Below are 24281 nucleotides of genomic sequence, written 5' to 3'. Positions count from 1 at the left end.
CTTTTGATAAGTATGTGTTTACAGTTGGAATCCCCCCTTTGTCTATTTAATGGGAATTGCATGTGTACGCTACGAATTATTGTATAGTCAGGTTTATTACATTTTTTGCAACAACTACGACTACAACAACGGACCATCACCTCGCTCCACCGGTCGCCATTGCCGACGTGTTTTTAGCAGCGTCTCACGTAGCGAACGCTGCTCTAAGAAAGCTCGGCGTCCTTCTCCTTCTCCTTCTCCTTCTCCTTCTCCTTCTCCTTCTCCTTCTTCTCCTTCTTCCAAAACCTTTATATTAGGACTCAGCTCTTTTACATGCTCATCCAGATCTCCTTAAATACTCAGCACCTGCACACATCCTCGCATTGAGGGTGCCTTTTGAGAGCGTCTATAATGAACTTTTAAATATATTCGAACATTTGCTTGAAAGTTTCGAAAAGTTCACGTTACTATTTAAAGATTATTCCATTCAATATATTGTAATTTCATAAATACACTATTTATTTCGTAAATGCACTATATTTCGTAAATACGTAAATACACTATGACGGGTCTCACTATCAAGGCACGTGACGGCAGGACTTAATCAAGGCACGTGACGGCAGATAATCCGCCATCGATCACTACACGGCAGGACTTAATCAAGGCACGTGACGAAATATCGGTTGTTGTGTTTTGTTGTTGTTGTTGTTGTGTTTTTTATTTATTTATTTTTCCGACAAAACCTTTCGGACGCTGCTCTTGGACACATTTGCCCTTTTTGGCTGAGGCGTGGGCAGAGCCTCCGTCACTTCGAGTCAAGGCTCCGCTCCAAGGAAGGGCATGGACCGTTTCCTCCAGCCAATGAACGAAGGGCGAGCGTGACACGCATGCCCCCGCCAATCGGGAGGTGACCACGAGACATCCAACAGCCCCGCGTCCAATCAGGGTTTGAATGGGAGGAGAAGAGACCCCTCCCACCAAAAGAGGAGTGGAATGGTTGTGAGGCGCATTTTTCGGCAGACCGGGTGATCCTGAGGACGGCAGAGTGGTTGTGGGAGAAGAGAGGATGGCAGACAGGAGGATCGTGGTGTGTGTGTGTGTGTGTGTGTGTGTGTGTGTGTGTGTGTGTGTGTGTGTGTGTGTGTGTGTGTGTGTGTGTGTGTGTGTGTGTGTGTGTGTGTGTGTGTGTGTGTGTGTATTCTTCCTCGGAAAAACGAGTCGCCGATTCGGTGAGTAGGTGTACAATCGCTTGTTCAGCCCATGCGAGAGTGGCAAGCTCGAGGAAGGTACTGCGCAATGATTTTGCCTCGGAAAGCGAGAGGAAGGTACTGTGGTTCAAAATAAGAGGGGAGAAATGATTGAAAACCCAACTAAAAGCCATTGCAACGCACCCCAGTGTTTTCCCACTAAACAAAAGGTAGCAATCTATCTGCACATATACTTCATGAAATAAATGACTTGGGACACCTGTATGTTGTATGCATACGGATACGGTTCCGAGAACCGTAACAACATATATATACATATACATGTACATGTGTATGTATATATATATATATATATATATATATATATATATATATATATATATATTTAATGTTTGTAGATGTATATTATGCTTAATGAAACGTTTCACTGATGTCGGTGCAGCAACCCAAAAACCTGAGTACCTTTCACTGAAAATCAACGTTGCATTTGTATCGACGTTTCAGGGATTTGTTCACAAACATTAATCTTTATGAACAGATTATGGGACGTGGAACATGGACATGGAAAAAATGTGACATGGAAAAAATTTGACATGGAAAAAATAATATTTGGCTCAGTAATTCAGAAATCATGTTACGATGGCAAACAACTCGGAACTTGGGAGTATTTCACAACGACCCTGAGCTGTGACGGAGCACGAACAAAAGCTTCCGCAGTGAAGTGTGTGAACGACTCCCCCATGAGGACGCAGCGCGGCACCACTATCGATTGTAAGACACTCAACAAGTGGCTTAAGCACTCCTGCAAGAACTCCAATTAAACGTTTGATATGGAATGGTTGGCCAGGCTGTCACTGCAAATCATAAAGGATCCCTTTAACTTTAAAGCTTCTCTTCACCATGCATGCAGGAATTGATGAAATAATCTGAATTTGTTCAAATAATGACTTTATCCACAAAAGAGTTGCAGCTCAATGCAGAACAACCTTGGAGACATCGCAAAGTTCAATCTCCTGTGACAAACATTGCAGATAATCCGCCATCTTGCCTGCTCGTCCGTGCACGCGTCACGTCGGTTCAGGGTCCGCACAAACATAACTTTTTTTAAAACGTCCATTTTTGTTTTTTACTAGATTTACTTTGATACCCTGAAAACACCTCGCAAAACCTCTGAAAATAGACACACATCTGGCAGACCCTATGGAAAGGCAGTCCCTCTGGAGACACGGTGCGAGGTCTCACAATGAATACATTAAATCGTTTCGCTTAATGAAGCTCGTTAATTTTAGCACGTTCTGAAAAAAATTTTGTTCACTCGATGGAATTCTCCAAAGAGCAGAAAAACATAAGTTTAATGCTTTGAACATTTCACATTTTCTTGTGTATTGATGGAGAAGGAGGGAACATAGCCTTGCTTGCTAAAAGTAAATGGGTGTGTCGGATTAGTTTTAACACTCGTTTCTTGAAATTAAAAGATTTTGACACTTATTTAGTGATACCTGATCAGTGATACCAAAGTCATATTAGTGATTATTTAGTGATACCTGATCAGCGATATCCGTGATTCGTGATTATTTAGTGATACCTCAGAAGATGATACGTGATCCTCAAAACCGAAATAATATTTTGATGATATACTTTAATTACTTTGTGAGAGTAGATCGTGGAAAATTGTATCAGATATAATGCATGAAGTCGCTCCAAGCTCCTTATTTGAAAACTATCGCACTTACTAAAGCGATGTGCACAACGAGTCGGAGCAATGATGAACAGGCATTCTTTCGATAAAATGATTGAGTAAAGTGGTGGGGGGGGGAATATAAAGCAGAAAACTTTATTGTTAAGAAATCGTTGCGGCCTGTTCCAAGTCAAGGCAGGTTGTGCTGCATATGCAGGCAAAAAAACACGATGGCTTCAGACTCCAGCAAGGTTACCCAGGAAATGCCTTTCGACCCCAGAGAGCGAGGTGGCCGAGCATGACCTGACGAAGGATATAATTAAATATGGCAGTTAATCATTTTCATAAGGGGTGTTGTTGTTTTTTAACGCAAATACCCATTTTTCACTCTTGCACTTCCTTGGTGTTTTCTGTATGAGGATGGAAAGTTGAATGATTTTGGAGTTGAGGACGCAAACACAGACACATACACAAACACTTACACACACTGACATTTATGAGTACTGATATAACAAGGTCGAAGTGGTCAAGCGTCGAAGTTGCCTCATCTATCTGAAATGTGTAAAGGGTCGAAAGCATCTTCAGGGATATTTGGGTCCTCGGGGTGTTTTGGATTTTTGTGGTACTCGGGGTATTTTTCGTCTTTCTGGTCTTTTGGAGTCTTGAAGGTCTGAGGGGTTTTAAATGGTCTGCATTGGTCAATGGAGTCTCAGCAGTCCAAAGTGTCGAAAGGTACATTCCAATCGTACCGAACTAATCGACGTAAGTTCAGTCGAAAACAAACATTCAAACAGGACGTTCTCTGTGCTATTCTTCCATATTGCATCTAAGCTGCCAGGTCGTGATCATTTCATGGAGCACGTTTGTACCGCTGATGCTGTGCCCCTCTACCAGTCCATCCATCCATCCATAGGGACAATACTTTACTTCATGTTGGTGCTGCCGAAGCAGTCTCCTGGGCTATTGGGCACACTCCTGGATGGTTCACCACTGTGACGCAGGATACCAGTTTTCCAGTACTCATTTTGCTGACCTGGGAAGGATGACATGCTGAGTCGATCCCACCTGGTGTTGCTTCATTTGCCAACGGGACTCGTGCTCAGAACCCTCGGATCCCAAGACAACTACCTTAACCAAGAAGCGAACACCAGGCTTGCAGGAGGTGATTAAATGACATATAGTCTTTACGGACTCACTCGCTGACTGGACAGCTTCATGGATGGAACGTGTTTTCATTTTCAGTTTACATTCTGAGGAGCTAATGGGATGGCGTGTCGTCCGTCCGTCCGTCCATCCATATAGACTTGCTGCTATTTCTCTGAAAAATACACATACAATTTCGATGAAACTTTACCACAACTTTCATCACCTTGATTGTCCCAAAGTTTGTTCATGGCATTGAAAAATTCGGCCCCGAAGGAGGTCTATGGGGGTTTCCCCCGAAAATACTGTTTGTTTTGTTCTCAGAAACTACACATACAGTACAATTCTGATGAAACTTGACCGCAACCTTCATCACCCATGATTTATCAAAACTTGTTCACTGCATTCAAAAAAATTGCAACCTGAAGGGGTGAATGGTGGGGTTGCTCACCAAAATATGTATTTGCTTTCTTCTCAGATACCACACAAACAATTCTGATGAAACTTGACTGCAACCTTCATCACCTGTGATGCACCAAAGTTTTTTTCATGCTATTTAGAAAATCAGGGTTGAAGGGGATTTATGGCAGTTGGGGAGGGGGCTTGTTCTCCAAAATAGAAATTTGCCATCACGTTGGTAGATTTTGCTGATTCTGTCTCGCTGGCTTGGGTCCCGCGACGAGCGACTCCACCGCGACCTCGGTCGCGTTACCGGCCTCCCCTCTCCGCAGCTCCCCGACTCTGACACGAGCGCCCTCTCGACTGCCTTCGCCGCCGCCACAACTCTCCAACTCTCCCACTCTCCACTCTTCTCAACTCCGTCCAATTGCGATTCAGAAACTCTTTTTCTCTCCCGATTCAGAAACTCCCTCAACAACTGCCTTGTCGGCGAGCGAACGCGGCCCTTTATAGCCCCCGGGGCTTCGCTCCTTCACCTTCGACCCTTCACCTCTGGCTGGCTCCCCATTGGACAGAGGAAAAGTGGGCGTGAATTATTTTTGATCCGCGAATCTGCATATAGCGATTATACTCCGACGCACCTGGAGGCGGGGCCAAATCGCCCCACGCTCGCTGATAGGACGGAACAGAAGTGGGCGTGAATCGTTCTTGATCCGATTTCTCGGAAAGGCTGGTGTTTTTGCACCCGCTGCTCGGTGCGCGCCCTGTACGAGACCGAGATGTGACGGCAAGGGTCGTGGCTGTTGTTGTGAAGCGGCGTTGCGGTTGTTGTGTGATGGCTGTTGAGACGTGGTTGGTGGTGGTTGTGGTGGTAGTAATGGCGGCTGGTCCAAAATAAAGATAGTAAAAGAAAAACGGCTATCCTGCAGGGTCGCAGCCCGAATGAATGACATTTATTCCCTCTAAACAACGGGTTTGGACTAACTACACATATACTTACAGAGATATCTCACCTAAAGGACCTGAATGGTGGTTTGCGAATTTCGTCAACCACAACACTATATATATATATATATATATATATATATATATATATATATATATATATATATATATATATATATATATATATATATATATATATATATATATATATATATATATATATATATATATATATATATATATATATATATATTGTTGCGGTTCTCGTAACCATATGATGCATTCAACAGAGAGGTGCTCCAAGATAGTTATGCCATTAATATACGTGTCGATAGACCCCTTCATTTTGTTTCGCGGGACAACAGGGAGTGTGTTGCTATGGTCTAATAGTTCGGGTTATTAAATCATTTTCTCCTCCATTTCATTTCTTTTCTTTTCTGAGGCATGATCCGCGATGTGCGCTCGGTGCTGGACTGTCGCTTTGAGCTTCCACGGTATCCTCCCCTCCGATATTTCCTGGGATAAATCAGTCACGAACGCTTTCGCAGGAAGGTGGGCGGGCTGCACCAACGTCTATCTGAAACCCGACATGTGCAGCAAGTAACGTACGCTTTTGCAGGAGGGTGGGCAGGCTGCACCAACGTCTTCCCGAAACCCGGCCCAAGCTGGCGGACCACATGAGGGGTCGAGGCCAATCAAAGCGCCCCATTCGGGCGATGCCATCAAATTCGGCATGGTCTCCTCCCCTGGGCTCCGGGCTCTATAAAAGACGGAGAAGCTCCTCCGTCTTGTGTGTGATTCGGAGTGGTGTTTTCACGTGGTGTTTTCCTGCTTCTTGAATGTGCCCACATCTCGCCTTGACTATCCGCATCCTTCTTCTCGTCTCCGTCCACACGACGTCGACCTCACCTCCTGCTTCGAGCCCCTGCCCACTGCTCCACCTTCGTACTCTGCACTCCGCCCTTCTCCACTCAAGCTGCTCCTTCAGAACACAGGCTCCACACGTGCGGCTTGGGCCAGAGATGCGAATTCGTGCACTTCTGGACTTCCTCGGTGAAAATGGACTGCATTTTCGAACTCGGTGGCATCGATTTACTTGAAGAAATGTGAAGACAGACAACAAATTAATTATAGATTAGAAAATATCAAAATGAGTAGGATAAGTTACTCAACTCCAGTAATGATAAATCTTGTTTTTGGTCATATTTTCGAAATGGTAGTGAATTCAATGTCGGTGCACTCATTTCTTAGAGTAAATCGACCCCATAGAGTTCGAAAATGCACTCCATTTCCACCTCGGACATCCAGAAGTAATCGTACCTGACCAAACCCTAATTTATTCAAGTCATGAGACTAAAAGTCGTCATATGGAGCGACCTCAAAATCACCTCCGATCAAGCTAAAAAAAAAATGCGCGTTATTGGATCATATGAGAAGAATTTTAAACTTGTGGAGCAACATTCTATTTTTTTAGACTTTTTTGGACCACCCACATATATATATATATATATATATATATATATATATATATATATATATATATATATATATATATATATATATATATATATGTATATGTATGTGTATATGTGTGTATATATATATATATATGTATATGTATGTGTATATGTGTGTATATATATATATGTATATATATATATATGTATATATATTTATATATATATATATATATATATATATATATGTATATATATATATATGTATATATATGTATATATATGTATATATATGTATATATATATATATATATATATATATATATATATGTATATATATATGTATATATATATGTATATATATATATATGTATATGTATATGTATATGTGTATATATATCTGTATATATGTGTATATATATATATGTACACATACATATTCATACATAGATGTTGTCAACAAGGGACAGAATATGTGGAGATTTATTACATCCTCCATTGAATCTGTTTCCTTCCCTGTGCTTTTGCCGATTTAATGGATGGCTTTAACTGCTTACAATTTCACTCTGTCAGAGTTTTGAAGCATATGATGATGTCCACATTTGAATGGACAGCCATTTTTCCCATAACATCCCTACAGATGGAGTACTTTCATACTGTTGCGGTTTTGCAAAACCACATGCCTCTGAGACAATGGCTCCCAACATACAGTGATCCCCAGGCAGTTATTTCGTCAGTCTTTGTGCAGACAGATCTTCCCCTCATGTCCAGTGGATTAGCGGGACGAAGTGTGTTGCATGGGTCTTTTTCCGAAGTCGCATTGTATCTCGATCTTCCCTGAAATACTGATTTCCATTCCAACCATTTCCTTTTTTATCCATGGTACAAATCAAATCAAGCAAGCAAGCAAACACACACAATATGAATAACAAGCACCCGTGCAGCCTCCCGTGAGTAAATCGCAACAAGAAGGAAGACTCTGCCTGGCGCGCACATGGCATGCCCTATACTTCAAATCTGAGTGCGAATTGACAACAGCGTCTCACATTGCTCACCCCACGCTCACCCAACAACTCACCACCTCAACCACCTACATCTTCCGCACTTGGGAAAAATTATCCCGCGCCTCCTCGTACCTCTGTATCGATACAACTCAACACTAAACAGAGGCGTGCTGCACGGCTCGGGTTACTCGGACCTCGTGATGTGGGGAAAAGCCAAGAACGTTCACAGTACCAACCACATCTCGCTGGCAATGCCTCGGATGGGCACACTGGATGAGGGTCGTATCAATCCCATCGCCAGAACACAGCAGGATTGGCAGCGAGGGATGGGGGTCGCGGGAAGAGCGGTCCGGGAGTTCGGTGCAGAGCTCCGGGCCGTGCCGCGCTGGATGTGAAAATGAGACCGCTTCTGGCCCAAGGAGGATGGCAAGGTGTTGGGGGAACTGCTGTTGCCCAACAGGGAAGCGCAATTTGGGTCACAGCACGTCGCTTTGGGTTGTCACCCCACCCTTCATCTGGGGCTTTTTAAAGGTGGATTGCGAAGCCATCCGCCCTTTTTTTCGCCTGCCTGCCTCGCCCTCTTTTTCGCCTGCCTGCCTCATCCTCATTTTTTACCTCTGCTCCGCCCTCTTCTTCACCGCTTCTCGTCTGCCCGTCGCTAGATCTACACTCGTGGTTGGTGTGTGACTGACGTTCTTTTCCATGAGCCCTGGCAAAGTGACGAAGCAGGTGATAAGGCACCGACTCTTGAGGTGGGAACGCTCAAGCGGAGCGTCCCACTGAGGTGCATGCTACACTCACAGACCTATGAAACTCGAGACACGGGATCTTTGCCTCATGCATCTTCTCTCTTGTCTCTGTTTATACCCCTCTATCTCATCCCCTTTGGACGCACAAAAGAGCATCCCACTGATTCACAATCACAGTTTCCTCTGGCACGATACCACACCCCCATATTGCACCATACTACACCTCCCACTCCCACAACTTTTACACCAGTATTTCTCCTTCCTTCCACCCCCAAAGCGTACTGGGTTGCGTGAGTCGGCCGACCGTGCCAGGTATTGCGAGGCTGTGAATCGTCATCTACTCTCCTTCTTTCTGGCAATCTGATCTTCCTCGAGTTTGTGTGTGTGATGGCGTCTCTCATCGCATCAGTTAAGATTGCATAAGTTCAGTTCTAATGGGATAAGTCTGCTCTGTCTGCATTTGTAAATTGCTTGCCTTTTGTCGCACCCCATGAATTCCTTGCTGTCCCTGCTGTACATAATCATAAACCCATTAGCTGTGCCAAATACCTTTCCTCGCTTAATCGTGAAGAAATGTTCACAGCTTGTTTTCAACTTTTCCTTCATTGGTCCAGTGTGGTTCCCATCCGAGCCCAGCCGGGACGTTATCCTCCAACGATCTGTTTTTCTAGCCAGGACGTCCGTGGGCAGTTGCACTCGGCTACAACTGATATGGACAGGTGATTTGGTTTGAACAAGGTGCACCGAGGGTGTGTCCGTGACCATAAGGTCACGTGACAATTAGAAAACGTGACCATAAGGTAACCGGTATTCATCAGACTGAGGACCCAAAGTCACGTGGTCGAGTTATTGGCATTAACAGTCGATTTATGACCCTCTGCGTCAGGAAGTTATTCATGTGTGACGCCCTGCGATTCTCGAGAGTCTCGAAGGATCCTCTTGTGGTCTTCTCTGCCTCGACCCCAAGTCCACAACAGCACTCCAAGATATGACTGGCCTCGGGGTGAATTATGGTTGTCGTGGTTCTTCTGGGGTGATTTTAAAAAAATGTCTTTAAGGGATTGTTTGGCCGTGGTGATTCAATGCCACACACCTGGACTGTGTCACACATCAGTCTCTTCAGCCTTACTTGTATTTGACATATTTGGCACTTTGTAGAATTCTGGGTCAATTTGGACTTTCACTCCAAACAGTATCACAGCAGAGAAGCATCATTTGGTGGGGAAGACCTCAAAACGCTCCACCGTTACTGTTATTTTTAAATGTCTCGCCAGATTCAAATGGGGACGAGGACACGACCACAACAATAGAAACACATTCATGTAACATAACATCAGGCTTGTGTCCCTTTGCAGGTCATAGGTGGAATGGACAGCTTCTTGGAATGGCTCCAAACACAAGGCCTGAGAACAGAAACAGCCCAAGCAGTGATCAATGTGCTTGGAATTGAGACTCACAAGGTGCTTCGAGCTTGTACAGAATCAGATTCATTGCGAACAGAGCTCCTCTCTCTCGCCAAAGAGAAATTTAAATTTGCAATGTATGCTGACTTCTGCAAATTTGTGAAATCTTTTTTGAAGCCGCAGGTTGTGCGGCTCGCGGGCTCTCCTCTGTTGGGAAGTCTGTTCGTTAACTTGGAGAATGTTGTTCGAGAACTTTCCAGTTTCTGTCAAAACTTCATTGGATTCCAAAATGTGCAGCTGGAAAACGTTCCTGGCTTCATTGGAATTTCTCTCAGTGATGTCTGCCACCTCCACCATCAGGATGATGGATCAACACCCAAGTCTGGTATGTCACTATTTTATACTTGCATGTCAATAAATACCTTGATCTTCCATCAACCTTTTTAGTTTTTGTAACTTGTACAATCTCCTTTGAAACAATTTCGTATTGTTGAACATGAATGTGGACTTGAATGTTGGTGCTGCTGAAGCAGTCTCCATGGCTATTGTGCACAATCCTGGACGGGTCACCACTCCGACACAGGATACCAGCAAGCTCGCACTCATTTTGCCAACCTCGGACAGATGATGGGCAGAGTCAACCCCACCTGGAATTAATTGAACAGCTGAGTGGGATTTGAACTCAGGATCCTCGGATGCCATGCCGACCACCCCAATCATTAAGCCAACACCAGGCATATCAATTGACATGAAAATTCACAATTGTCGAGTGGTGATGGGAATATACGTTTTAAATTTCAACCTGATCGGACACATGGTTTGGCTGCCGGAATTTTATTATTATATATTTTTGAATCTGGGTTGTTTATTTTTATATTATTACTTTTTTTTTTCCAACGTGGCTCACTTAAGCATTGTTGGGTTTGAGGGGAGAGAAAGAACAGCTGAAACTGGAATCCCATCCATGTTCCACCTGATGACTTCGTCCTTGCTTTTTGCTTGTTTGGTTTCCTTTTGATGACTCCAATGCAGTACTTTAAATGCAGGATTTTATCTTCGATTTGATTTGAATTTAATTTATTTTATTCCCATTCTGAATTCATTTGAATAAAAATAAACGTCAAGGGTCATTGTAAAATGTCAGATCAAAGTGGGAAGTCTTGACACCCGATCATTATTGCCAGCAGTTATAAAGTGGTAGTTCTGGTTATATGTTATTAATGATGTAACGCACAAGTCCATTAACATAGCCCAAAATTCACGAAACAAATAAACAGAAAACAAGTCCTGGCGAGGGTCTGAAATCTCTGATTGCCCTTCTTGTTAATCGAAACCGCTGAGCTCCGTCCGTGATGAGGATTGGAACTTAACACATTGTCCCATGAATGAGGAATTCCCAGTAAGACTGATTCATCAGCTCACGTTGATTAAATCTCTGCCTTTTGTAGATGCCGCATGTCGCGACAACCGATCAGACGGTTTGATGAGATCCTCGGATCAGCCCCTGCATGGGCCGTCCGCAATACACGTTACACGTTGTCATCTCGGCTCATGCTGGTGCACCGAAAAGACAGCGAACTTCACTGTCTCGAGAAAGTTAAAGTTATAACAAGGTTAACAAGACCCCAAAACATGATAAAACTCATAAAATGTGGATTTTTAAAATATTTTTTAACAACTCTGTCTTTGTTCCAAAAAGAAGAATCCATTTAAATCTGAAATTTTTTATTGAAATCTAAATCAAGGTCTGAGTTTTGTTTTATTTCATTTTATTTGAAAATCAATATAATGGCAAAGCTCGCATGAGAGCAAACACACAGAAGGTGTAACAAGGAGAGCAGGAGACAGGAGAGGGAAGCAGAAAACAATGGGGGAATAGACACATGAGGAAATCTGTGGAAGGGAGCGGGATGGGGTGGGGAACATGGGGTAAAGAAGATGGAAGGAGTGCAGTGAATATGAAGGATGTGGATTAATGGGGGAAGAAAAGATCGTGGTTATTGATGAGGGAAGATGAGAGATGATCGTGAACATCTGTTTTGAAGACCTGGAGGGAAAAGTGGGATTGAACAGTGTGTTGGGAGTTTGTTCCAAAGGTGGGGAAAAAGAGGAATGAAAGAATAAAGGTGAGCAGTGATTCGGGATTTTGGAAGTTCGACCAGAAAGGGGTTGCTGGTGGACCTTGAACGCCCTGCAGAGTTGTAAACTAAACTTCATCAACTGCAGTTTGAACAACGACCCCCTCAGTGCAGTGTTGGGTGAAATGTCGACTTGTATGCAGGTGAAGGTGATCTGGAAGAGGGAACAAGTTTCCAAATGGACATTCCTCAAAACCTTTTGAACTCATCTGTTCCGATGAAAGAGTCAAACGATGCATCAACGCAAGAATCCAGCAGTGCTTCTCTTCTTGTTCCAGGTTTGTATAACATAACACAAAGTGCTGTGTGATGTTGAGATATGTCTTTTGTTTCATGTTCTGTGTCAGGCACATCTTGCATAATGGCAGGAAAGTTGTTCAAAGTTTGTGGGGAAAATAATTCCATTTTGGCTCCAGCTGGAACATTTGCTCCTCAATGTTATAAAGTTTGTTTGCATTGCAGTCCAGATTCCTCTTACATCCTCTTCTTCCTTCTCTTTCATCCTATTACCCCAAATTCCCTTTCTTCCCTCCCCCATTCCCTCAACCCTGCTCCTAATTTTGCCATTCCCTGAAATATATATATATATATATATATATATATATATATATATATATATATATATATATATATATATATATATATATATATATATTTCATCCCCACTTTTTGTAAAAATGGCAAAAGTTCAGATATCCCTTTTTATTTTATTTTTTTAAATACAACTTGCAGTCATGATTTCCTTGGCGAATGACTTGCTGAAGGACAACAAGAAACACGAGGACAAAATTGCTTGATCTCGTTGAAGGGAATTGTTTTTAAAGCTCTCATTCAGCACACTTCAACATTTTAACATTTATATTGTTTTTGCTGTTTCCCAGTTTAATTCCATGATGATGTGCGGTACCCACGAGCTGAGTCCCAGATGCTTCAGCACAGTTGGCCAAGTTTAAAGGGCCAGCTGCCTTATTTTGGTCTTTTCTAAAACTATCATCAAAGCCAGTCAAAAATGACGAGATGTAATTATTTTATTTTAAACGAGTGAGGTACCCGTGCTCTGCAAGGGAAGGACTGGAAAGCCAGTTGACGAAGGACTTGGCCAAAAAAAATGACGAAACGACAAATGCCGAATCCAGGAATGTCACTGGTGGAATTCCTCACATTTATCTCGTTCTGCTTTAAACTCAAGCTCTCTATATTTTCATTCAAACAGCAACATAATACAACTCCATTAATTTAACAAAATACTGTTACGACGGCAAACGCCACTCTGACGTTATATCCTGATTGAGAGGATCTTCGTACAGATCAAAACTCAAAATCGTCTTTGTGTTGAGGTATTCATGAAAACTCCCACCCACGTGAGAACACCGACTGGGACCCCATAATGTTCCACAGAAGGTTTGGTGTGGCTATCCCTAAAACTGAGGGAGTAGTTCAGGGACAGATAGACAGACAGACAGACAGACAGACAGACACTCTTGCTTTGTTACATAGATAATCGGAGACTATAAGATATGATGTTTTAAAGCAAGAAACATTATTTTCAGATGCCACATGTACAAATGTGAATCCATTTGCTTTATCTTCTGGGACGTTTCATTTTGACAGTACAGCCTCGTGAGTGTCCCAAAATCTGAAGCCTTGGCCAAGTGCCAGATGTACTTCTATCTTCTTCATTTATGAGACATCATACAGACTCAAATTAGCTCGTTTTGTGAGGCAGTGTGGTTGAAAAACCTTCTTCAGCATTGAGAGATGGAGCAAAAACGAGACACAGGTTGACACCTTATCAAGTTGTGGATTGATTCGGAAGAAACTTGTTCGACAAGTTGGGTGTGTGACTGTGACAATTTGGTTCGATTTTGGTGAAGATCCAAATCTGCATTCAAACCAGAATTTTTTTTCAGCAATTACATAAAATTATTCAAGCACAGCCAAAGAGTTGTACTGTTGTTCCGATTTACTCTTGCAGATGAGGCAAACTCAAAATCGGCAAGACAAGACAACATAAAAACATCTTTCGCAACACAGATGATATCGGCAAAAGGTGAAGGAACAATTTTAGAATTACTTGACAAAGACAACTCAGAGAAAGAGGGATTCAGAAGAGCCAATGAGGGTTCACTGAAAAAGTGTGCACAAGATTCCTGAGTGGACAGCCCTGACGGATGCATCTCTGAAAGGGGAAGGGATGACACAGGCTATTATTTACTTTTCGCAGGGCATGATGCATTTATTTATTTTATTTATAATTTTTTTTGCAAATCCTGTTTTTGTATGAGTTCCATATGAGAAGGAGTGATACACACTCTGAAATGATTTTCTCCTGATTTCGGAATAGCAACCCAAAACGAGGAGATGCAGTTTGACCAATGGTAAATAAGTCTCACCAAAATATACGATCATAAACGTATCTCTCAGGAATGAGAAACGTTTGGGCATTTACAATTAGTCGAGAGATGACTTTTTAATTTTTTTATTTGGATGCATTGTGAGCACTTTAAACATTATTCTATCGTTGGTGTTAAGCAATGACACAGGCTGTCAATTTGAATCTGCTGCAAATCCCCTTCCTTGGGGAGGAGACACAAGACGACAACCCTCAAGATTGGGGAAATTAACCTTGAACTCTGCTGAAAAAAAATCTCAACAATTGCAGGTCCCAGAATATCCCAGAATCCTTCCCAGAATCCACAATAATTTCCAGATTCTTGTTGACAGTTCAGTGTGTCTGCTTGAAAAGAACATCAAACCAGATGTAATGTTCGTTGCATACAATATACAATATTGTTGGCATAATGTATGAATTTGGTATTTTGTGGAGATCCACCACTTTCAAAGATTGAAAGAGAAAACCTGTTTGTATAATATTTCCTAAACCAGTCTGAAGGTGTTTTAAAAATGTACATCTTGTAAAAGTTTGACATTAACAGTCCAAGATGCACTTTTACAGAAATGAAAGGATCACCTCAATGCAAATCCAACCCTTGATACTCTCCAAAATAGAAATGTCTTTTTCTGATTTCCATATTATAAAATGGGTAAATTTCCAAGGAAAGGTCAAAATCTTCTTTTTCAGTTTTGCCATGTCCGAACTGTCACCAGGTTACATCTCGAGATGATTCAACTCAAACGACGAATAATTTTCAATTTCACACTGCACGTGAAAAGGCTGAAACTCCATATTTGCTTCGAAATCTTGTGTCCCAAACCCATCGCTTTCTGTAACCCATCTCATCCAGTCGCACCGAGCTGTTGATGGACTCTGTGTCCTTTTCTCCTGACAAGGAGGAGAGCTTGCTGTCAAACCTCGACTCAGATTCTGCAACCTGTCCAGACTGCATGAGCCCACGTTTCGTAAAAACCTGCTCTGCTGCTCTTGCTCACCCTCTCTCCATTCTGTTCACCCTCTTATTTATTCATGGTCATCTGCCATCTGCTTGGAAATCAGCAAACATTACCGCTCTGCAGAAAAAAGGTGCAAAAACAGATCCCTGCAACGACAGACGGAGCAGCCTTCTCCCAATCATCAACAAGGTTATGAAATCCATCATCACTTCAGACATTAAATCTTTCCTCCTCTCCAATGGCTTGATTTCCAATAATCAATTTCGATTCAGACCACGTTACTCTTCCCTGGATATTCTGCTTCTGCTCTCCCAACAATGGATGGAGATCCTCAATGTCAGACATGAAATCAGAGCCATCTCCCTCGACATATCACGTGCTTTCGATGGGGTCTGGCACCCTGCCCTGCTCACCAAACTCTCTTCCTGTGGTATCCACGGCCATCTCCACTCATGGCTCGAAAGACTTCCTCTCCTGTCACAGCCAACGTGTGGCCTGAAATGGAGTTCTCTCATCCCCTCTTCCTGTCCAGGCTGGAGTTCCTCAAGGCAGCGTTCTGGGCCCTGTTCTTTTTCTCGTTTTCATCAATGATCTCTCTGACTCCGGAAAACCCTCTATCTCCTTGCTGATTTGTGATGACTCCAACCTCTGCCGTATCATCTGTCATCCCTCAGATCGGCAAGCAGCAGCCTCTTCACACTCTGCAGATATGGATAAAATCACCAGGTGGTCCAACATGTGGAACATGTCTTTCAATCCTGACAAATGCCACACTCTCACAATGTCTCTCCAAAAGGACCATCTGGAACCCCCCCCCCCCCATCTACTTTCTGAACAATCCTCCAGAGGAAGTCCTTTCATTCAAGCTTCTGGGTCTCACTATCTGCCATGATCTTTGATGGGAAAGCCACATTTCCAAACTGGTCTCCGAAGCCAATCGCTGACCGAGCATCCTCAATCGTGCAAAGTTCTTCCTTGGCACACGTGAGCTTCTGACCACAACCAAAGCTTTTGTCTGCAGCCTCATAAAGTGTTGCTCTCCCCGATGGGTTGTGCTCCTGCCTCTCAGCTTTCCCGGATTCATGCCATGGAAACCAAGGCACGTCGGATCATTGGTATATCCCAAGATGAGGCTGAGTCTTTCGGTCTCTCACTGTCTGACCGCAGGCATTTTGGGGGACTTTGTCTTCCAGAATCTCCTCCTGCTTTGTCTGCGATATGTCCCTCCCCCCCACCCCACCTCTTTTTCCACAGGGTGCTGAAGGTCCCCCAGCAACTCCCTTCTCGAAAAACTCTCAATATTAAGAATCACTGCTCACCTTCATTTCAAATTCTCTGCTTTCCTTCCTGAAAGTCCCTGTCGTTTCAGGACCTAAAAGTTCCTGTCTTGTCCATCTTGTTTACACTGTGAACCCCACCCAATCCCTCTCCCAGAGATCGCTTGTCTTTTTCCCACCATTTTGTCCTTCCCTCTCCCACCCCTCTTGTCTCCTGCTCCCTTTGTTGTACATTCTGTGTGATAGCTTTCATACGAGACTCGACATTGTACACACAAAAAAAACAAGTTTTCCGAGTCGATTTGTCCTTGGTGTGTGTGGTAATATAAACTAAGGTTTCATGCCACACCAATGCCTGAAACACCCCAAGTATGCTCGAAATTGTACAAGGTTTGTCCGAAATACCTGAGTGTGGATCGGACTGACAAAATGTTTGCTTTTGTGTTCAAAACATGTTGCAGAGCACTGTTGTGAAACAAAAGTGATGGTGAGATCTTGTGGTTGTCTGCCACAATTGAGAGGATGATCACATGAAAGAAATAGTCGTTGCTCAAAACGAGCACCATCTCTTCCCACCTACCGGCACATGCACACAGACAACTTGAGCGTTGAATGAAACATCTGTTGCTATTTCCTGGCAGTTATGCAAGAATACCTGTAAATAATTATATATTATCATCACATTTCCACAAATCAGATGAACCACCATCTACATGTGGTGGAGAGAACGTATACCATCGAATCCTCCGAGAGGAATTGACAGAGGATGGTAAAACGTTTAGGGTACCCCCACCCCTTCACCATCCCCCAGAACTATCACCCCCAACAGCACCCAACACCACCTCTCTGCCGAAGCAACACGACCCCCTCCATGGGGGCCAGACATTGACATCAACATCTCATGGACATGGCACAGACACAAATTGTGTCTGGGGAAATGATGAAACAGGACAATCCCAGAACAGACAAGACAACTCGTCAGCCGGCGACAGTTAAGCAAAGCATGTCACCCATTTTATCTGTCCTGTCGAGCGATAAGGGGTATTTCTGCTTGATTTAATACATAAACCGATTTATCACTGAACACAAAATCCCTCCCTTCTCAACCGTCAATTGAACATGAAGAAAAACCGATCAAGCTGCCGTTAACATGTGACCAACGTTTTATCTTTATAACACCTCCATCTTCACTTCCGCATTATTGCTCTGAAACTGTCGCACAAGGCTTGAAACGATTCGGCTCCATAATTCCCCTGAAAGAGATTCCATCAATAATTTTGTCTCCAATCGTTTTTCCACTAACCTACATGTCAGTTTCAATATTCTGAGAACCTTCAGAGTTTCTGAAAATGGTGGAATCGGTATCAGAATCTGAGCTCGGGATGCACTGTTTCTCCGTGTGAAGCAGCCATTTGGATGAAGGCGGCGTGCAGATGTGACGTCACTGTGAAAATTGAAATCGACACTCAGGCTTTTTCACACTTTGTGATTGGCAAAAAAGATTCAAATCATTAAAAGTGAGTGAGAAGAACTTTCATGATGATTCAAACAGGAACAATATGGTTCCAGCCTGAAAGACTTTGTCACTTATCACATGGGGAGTGGGTGTCTCGATTTTATAAAATTTTTACAAATGGTGTGTAATATTTTGACAAAAAAACTGCACAATGACTTGTTCTTTTTGTTTTTGTAGAACAATCAAGAGGTCAAAATGGACAAATTACCTCCTGGTGCGGCTTGGCAGTGACGAAGTCTTTTTTGAAGAAACATTTGCGAGGTCAAGACTCACCACCCTTAAAATCCATGTGGATGTCTGGTCCTCACAACACAAAGCTTAATATGAAATTAATGAAACACAAACCTGTTCTCGAAAGGAGAATACATCCCAAGTATAATGTGTGCACGATGGATTTTGCAACAACAGGTGACCTCAAAAAACCTGCAAATGGAGACAACAATCAACGAGAGCAGCCTTTCAAATGCTACATTTATGATAAGGATTTCATTTCTCAACAGAACTTGAATGGCCATCGGACCACCCATGCAGGAGAACACCCACACAAATGTTCTGTCTGCAGTAAAGGTTTTCTTTATAAATACCTTTTAAAAACACATTTGAGGATCCATACAGGAGAGCGTCCTTTCAAATGCTCCACATGTCATAAAGGTTTCTCTCGAAAAGGCCATTTGACTAGCCATATGAGGATCCATCCAGGAGAGCGTCCTCACAAATGCTCCAAATGTGAAAAAGGTTTCTCTCATAAATTCAATTTGAAAGTGCATATGAGGATCCACACAGGAGAGCGTCCTCACAAATGCTCCATATGTGATAAATGTTTCTCTCGAAAAGGCAGATTGACTATCCATATGAGGATCCACACAGGAGAGCGTCCTGACAAATGCTCCACATGTGATAAAAGTTTCTCTCAAAATTTCCATTTTGAAAAGCATTTGAGGAAACATACAGAAATACAACAAAAAAATGTGACACACCAACTGTACATGGATGATTTAAACTCTTCAGTCCGAATGATAAGAAATTTGCAGATCAACTTAACTGAGTAAAGCAGGACTTGGAGGACATCCGAATGGAGTTTGGTCTTGACAGTTGTGCCAAGTGCACATTTGTACAAGGAAAAACAATAACAACAGACAACATCTCAATCAATGAAAGAAAAACAACACTGGAACGAAAAAATGAAGTATCCTCCAAATACCTTTGAATAGAAGGCCCCCCAAGATACAATGCAAAAAAATGCGTAAAACAAACAGCCAAGAATACCGACGCAGAATAAGACATTCTGAAGTCATCCCTCTCTCCAATGAACTGAACCAAAGGGAAAAACCAACTTGCAGTTCCGATATTCCAATGTCGTTGTGCAATTATAAACTGGCCACAACTGGAGATCAACAATTTAGAAAAAAAGAAGGAAACTTCCTGAAGAAGGTGGCATCATCAGCAAAGACAAGACATAAGTTCAATTTTCCACATCGTCAGGATTATTGCCGAAGATCAGGAATTAAACGGGGCCTGGAGCCTTGGTGCACTCAGACCTTGACAAGGAGAGGATCCTGTTGATTGGCTTTCAGTGTGGCTTGAGCTTTGTGCTTCGGATCATTGACCTGCAAAAATGTGAATCTCATACGAGTTGGAGATTCATGGCTGACTCAAGCAGGTTTTCATTCAGCATTCTCCTGCACTTTGCACCGTCCATTGTCCCTTCGATCCTGATGAGCTTGGCAGTCCCTGCTGATGAAAATAAGCCCCGTAACATGATGCTCTGGCCTGTTGGCTTCGCGGTTAAGGTGGCTGACTTGGGACCTTCGGGTCCTGAGTTTGAGCTCTTGTTACCGTTGAATTAATGCAAGATGGGGTTGACTCGGCCTGTCATCCTTCTGAGGTTGGTGAAATGAGTAACAACACACTTAAGTCATAACCATTCGGGGTGACCTGTGTCATGGTGTGTGACCTGTCCAAGACTGTTCTCCTTGCCAATTAAACTGCCTTGGCAGCCCGATGTGCCTTCATGGCACGAAAGGAATGGTATTATTTTAACATGGTGCTGCCACCACCGTGACTGACAGTGGGGATGGTATTGACTGAGTGATGTGTCGTGTTCGGCTTGCGCCAGATGTAACGCTTTGAATTTCGACCAAAAAGTTTCAATTTTTGTCTCCTCTCACCACAAAACCTTTCTCCACATGCGTGCAGTATCACGAAGATGGCTTTTTTTTCTTGCCACTTGTCCATCGATGACATCTTTGTGAAGGGAACGGGATATTGTTGATTGATGAACACTGACCCCGATCTCAAACGAGGAGCCATGCAGATCTATCAGTCATTGTTGGATATACAGGGACATCTCGGGAACAGTTTCCTGCTTGCCTGCCTGCTGAGTTTAGATGAGCGATGGGATTTGGGAAGAGTCCGGGTGGTGTGATACGTCTTCTACTTCTTAAGTATGGATTTCACCTAACTCAAAGGGCCAACGAGTGAACAAATGAGTTGCACTGCAATAGACTCTTTGGATATGTGGAGGAGCTTCATTTTTAAACCAGTGATAACATTCAAGTGAAACCGATTACACTTATTTTGTAACCTTTCAAACAATTAATGCTAATTAGCCTTTGCGAATGTATTCAAATTTCATAAATATATACTGAGAAAAGCAAGGAGAGAGGTTTGTTCATGGTGTGCACATTCTTTCCGACTGAAAGCCTTTTGCAGACCTCATCTCTGCTCCGTAAGACGAAGCATGCCCTGGCCAAAGGGTCACATTCTCTTCACTTCCTCGTCCAGGCTATTTGGAATGAGGCTCAGATCAGGAACCATTCTTCATGCTGTGTTTGTGATTTTAACTTTGCAAAAACCCATCTGAACTTACTCAAAGCTTCTTTGTTTCTTTCGTTGATTAATTCGTTTTCTTGGAAATGTTGCTTGTGGAGAAAACCACGTCTTGGGAAAATTACGTATTTCCTCGATGTAATCTTATGTGAAGTGAGAGACTGCTTGGAATTCGCAACAAGCCATGTTTCCACGCACGTGTGTGTTCCTTCTGTTTCATTCTTCAATAAACAACCTCAACTGAGATTTTCAAGTCTTTTCTGTTTCAAGGTGTTCCAAAACTTCCTCGACAGACCCAAAGACTCGGCCTCATCACGGGATATCAATGATCCGAAATGCCTTGGTTTGCACAGCGTGAAGCTGAAAAAGGTAAGAGGTGGGAGCACCAGCTCAGAGGGGAGAGCAGTACTCCATTAGGCTGTGGCCGAAAGCTTTGTGTGGTCAGAATATCATGTGTGCCAAGAAAGGTCTTTGCACGATGAAGGATGCCCAGACTGACTTTGGAGGCCAGTTTGTAAATGTGGCTTTCCCAGGAAAGATCATTGCAAATAGTGATTCCCAGAAGCTTGAAAGAAAGAACTTCTGCCAGAGGATTGTTGAGAAAGTAGAGGGGGGGGTTCAGATGGTCCTTTCCTTTTGGAGAGACATTGTGAGAGTGTGAGATTTGTCAGGATTGAAAGACATGTTCCACATGTTGGAACACCTGGTGATTTTATCCAGATCTACAGAGTGTGAAAAGGCTGCTGCTTGCCGATCTAAGGGATGACATATGGTTCGGCAGAAGCTGGAGTGATCAGCAAAAAGATAAAGAGGATTTTCCAGAGAGTCAGAGAGGTCATTGATGAAAACCAGAAAAAGAACAGGGTCCAGAATGTTGCTTTGAGCAACTCTCGCCGAGACAGGAAGAGGGGATGAGAGAACTCCATTTAGGACCAAATGTTAGCTGTGACAGGAGAGGAAGTCTGCGAGCCATGAGTGGAGATGGCCTTGGATTCCATAGGAAGAGAGTTTAGTGAGCAGGACAAGGTGCCAGACCGCATCAAAAGCACGCGATGTGTCCAGGGAGATGGCTCTGATTTCATGTCTAGCTTTGAGGATTTCCATCCATTATTGGGAGCGCAGAAGCAGCCTTTCCAGGGTAGAGTGACCTGGTCTGAATCTCAATTGAAGATCGGAAATCAAGCCATTGGAGAAGAGGAAGGATTTAATGTCTGAAGCGATGATGGATTCCATAACCTTGCTGATGATGAGGAGAAGGCTGATTGCTCTGTTGCAGTGATCTGCTTTTGCATCTTCTTAAATGCAGCATGGTCATGATTGCTGATTTCCACACAGATGGCAGAAGACCATGAACAAATGAGAGGGTGAATAGAATGGAGAGAGGGTGAGCAAGAGCAGGTTTTTCGGACATGTGGGCTGATGCCACCTGGACCGGTTGCAGTATCTGAATCGAGGTTTGACAGTAAGCTCTCCACCTTTTCAGGAGAAAAGGACACAGTCCAGGGAGAGCTGAGTGTGACTGGCTCAGGGTGGGTACAGAAAGAGTTGGGTTTCAGACACAAGATTGAGATGCATGCACAGAGTTTAGACATTCAGCCTTTTCACATGCGTTTGATCTTTCCTCATCCTGTTGATCCAATTTGTTCACATTTTGTCCTCATTTTTCAGCTTTATTACTTTGGAGTTGTATGTGAAGATGATATGATGTTTTATTTGAAAACATCATGAAATATGCTCAGGGGGCATCAAAATGTGAAAATGTTGGAGGGGGTGAATACTGTTATGGTTCGAGGAACCGTATGCATACAAACATCCAGGAGCCCCGAAGTTCGTTGTGCCGTTAAGTATATGTGTAGACAGATTCCCTCCTTGTGTTTAGTTGGAAATTAAAGGGGTGCGTTGTGATGTTTTTTTTAGTTCGGGAAATAAATCTTTATATCCCATCCAACAATGATCCATTGTCCACCCGCTGCCAACCTGGACCCTCACTTTCGGAGGCAGAATCTTCCAGTCTGCAGTTCCTTTTCGCTTCCGCAACATTCCAATTCAACTTTGCAACTTTTTCTTGATGAGTCCAGACGCGCGTGGAGGGGGCGGGCTCGCAGCATGGCCAAAACCCGCCCAGAAATGGCAGACCCATGGAATCCCCGTCCAATCAGGGCGGACAGTGACGCTAGTTTCACCAAGGCCCCTCCCCGCTGAGGGGAGGGGCCTTGCATGGACAAATTACGAAGCAACCCGGAGAGCGGCGCGCTTTGGAGTGAGGAGCGTTGGAGTGAGACAATTTGTCGGCTGGTAGTGAAAGAAAGGAGGAAGGTCATAGAATGGTTGCGCTCTTTGGGGGTCGTTCATTTTGAGTGTCAGAGAGCTGGGAAGACCTCGACCCGACCTGGTACCGGGTCTCTTGTTGGATCCTGTCTGCAGCCCTGATCCCCGCCTCGGACTCCGCTCGACTTGACACGGGCTCCTTCGTCGACACGGTCTCCACACGTGCAGCCGTGGACCGAGCTGCACGGCCATTGACAGGTGTCACACCACGGAGCATCCTTTCCCTCCAGCGTTCAGGTTCCCCGAAAGAACTGCGACCACAGCTCACCTCGCTCTCTGGCTGCGGGGGTCCTTTGCCATACATCTGGGTTTATTTTCATCTGAGTGTGTGGTGCCGTTTTAAAGTAGAATTGCATAAGCGTTTTTATTTGATCATTGTAAATCTTGCCTGTTTTATTCCCACGTAAGTCTGCTCTGTGTCCTTCTTTTGTAAGTTGATTGTAAATAAATAATTGCAGAAATGTTCCCAGTTCGTTTTTGTCTTTTCTTTCATTGGTCCAGCATGGTTCGGATCTGAGTTTTGCCGGATTTTTATCCGCGATAATCGGTTCATTCCAGCCGGTACGTCCATGGCAGGCCCGCTCGACTGCATCCGAACCGGAAAGGTAGTTGGTGGAGTGATCCGGTTCGGGCAAGGCATACTGAGGGCGTCGTTCCTCGGAGGTTGAAACTGTGTGGTTAATTCGGTAACTTGAGTCGAGACAAGCGGACCCCACGCTACGCGGTGGAGGTATTGGCATCCAGAGTCGGTGAAGCAACCCACCGCGTCAAGGAGTTGTCCGTGAGCGATGGCCTACAATTCCGGGAGTCTGGTGGGAAACGACGTAATTTCCCCCACCTCGTGGTCGTTCTCGCCACCGGACCCCGGCCTGCACCA

The 24281-nt window shown here is 43.6% G+C and overlaps 1 protein-coding gene across 4 annotated transcripts in view; it reads left to right on the top strand.

Annotated features, from left to right (window-relative positions):
- Positions 1–24281, top strand: part of LOC147029149 (uncharacterized) — a 141610-nt gene that overhangs the window by 27943 nt on the left and 89386 nt on the right. Inside the window, exons 2-4 of one of the 4 annotated variants that reach the window (XR_015056807.1) lie at positions 9918–10350; positions 12247–12381; positions 18425–21445. Coding sequence is in view for 3 of the 4 variants with exons in the window: in XM_085876284.1 (XP_085732410.1) it covers positions 9930–10350; positions 12247–12381; positions 18425–19296 (1428 nt within the window). In the remaining variant the exon portion in view is untranslated. Of the gene's footprint in view, positions 1–9917; positions 10351–12246; positions 12382–18424; positions 24133–24281 lie in introns of those variants that run through there. The other 3 variants (XM_085876283.1, XM_085876284.1, XM_085876281.1) reach the window with 3 other exon arrangements.

The sequence above is a fragment of the Eptatretus burgeri genome, chromosome 4 (genome assembly GCF_056783735.1).
Source record: "Eptatretus burgeri isolate ZD-2024b chromosome 4, Ebu_testis_v1, whole genome shotgun sequence".
NCBI lineage: Eukaryota > Metazoa > Chordata > Myxini > Myxiniformes > Myxinidae > Eptatretus > Eptatretus burgeri.
This window is presented reverse-complemented; position numbering and strand designations above follow the sequence as displayed.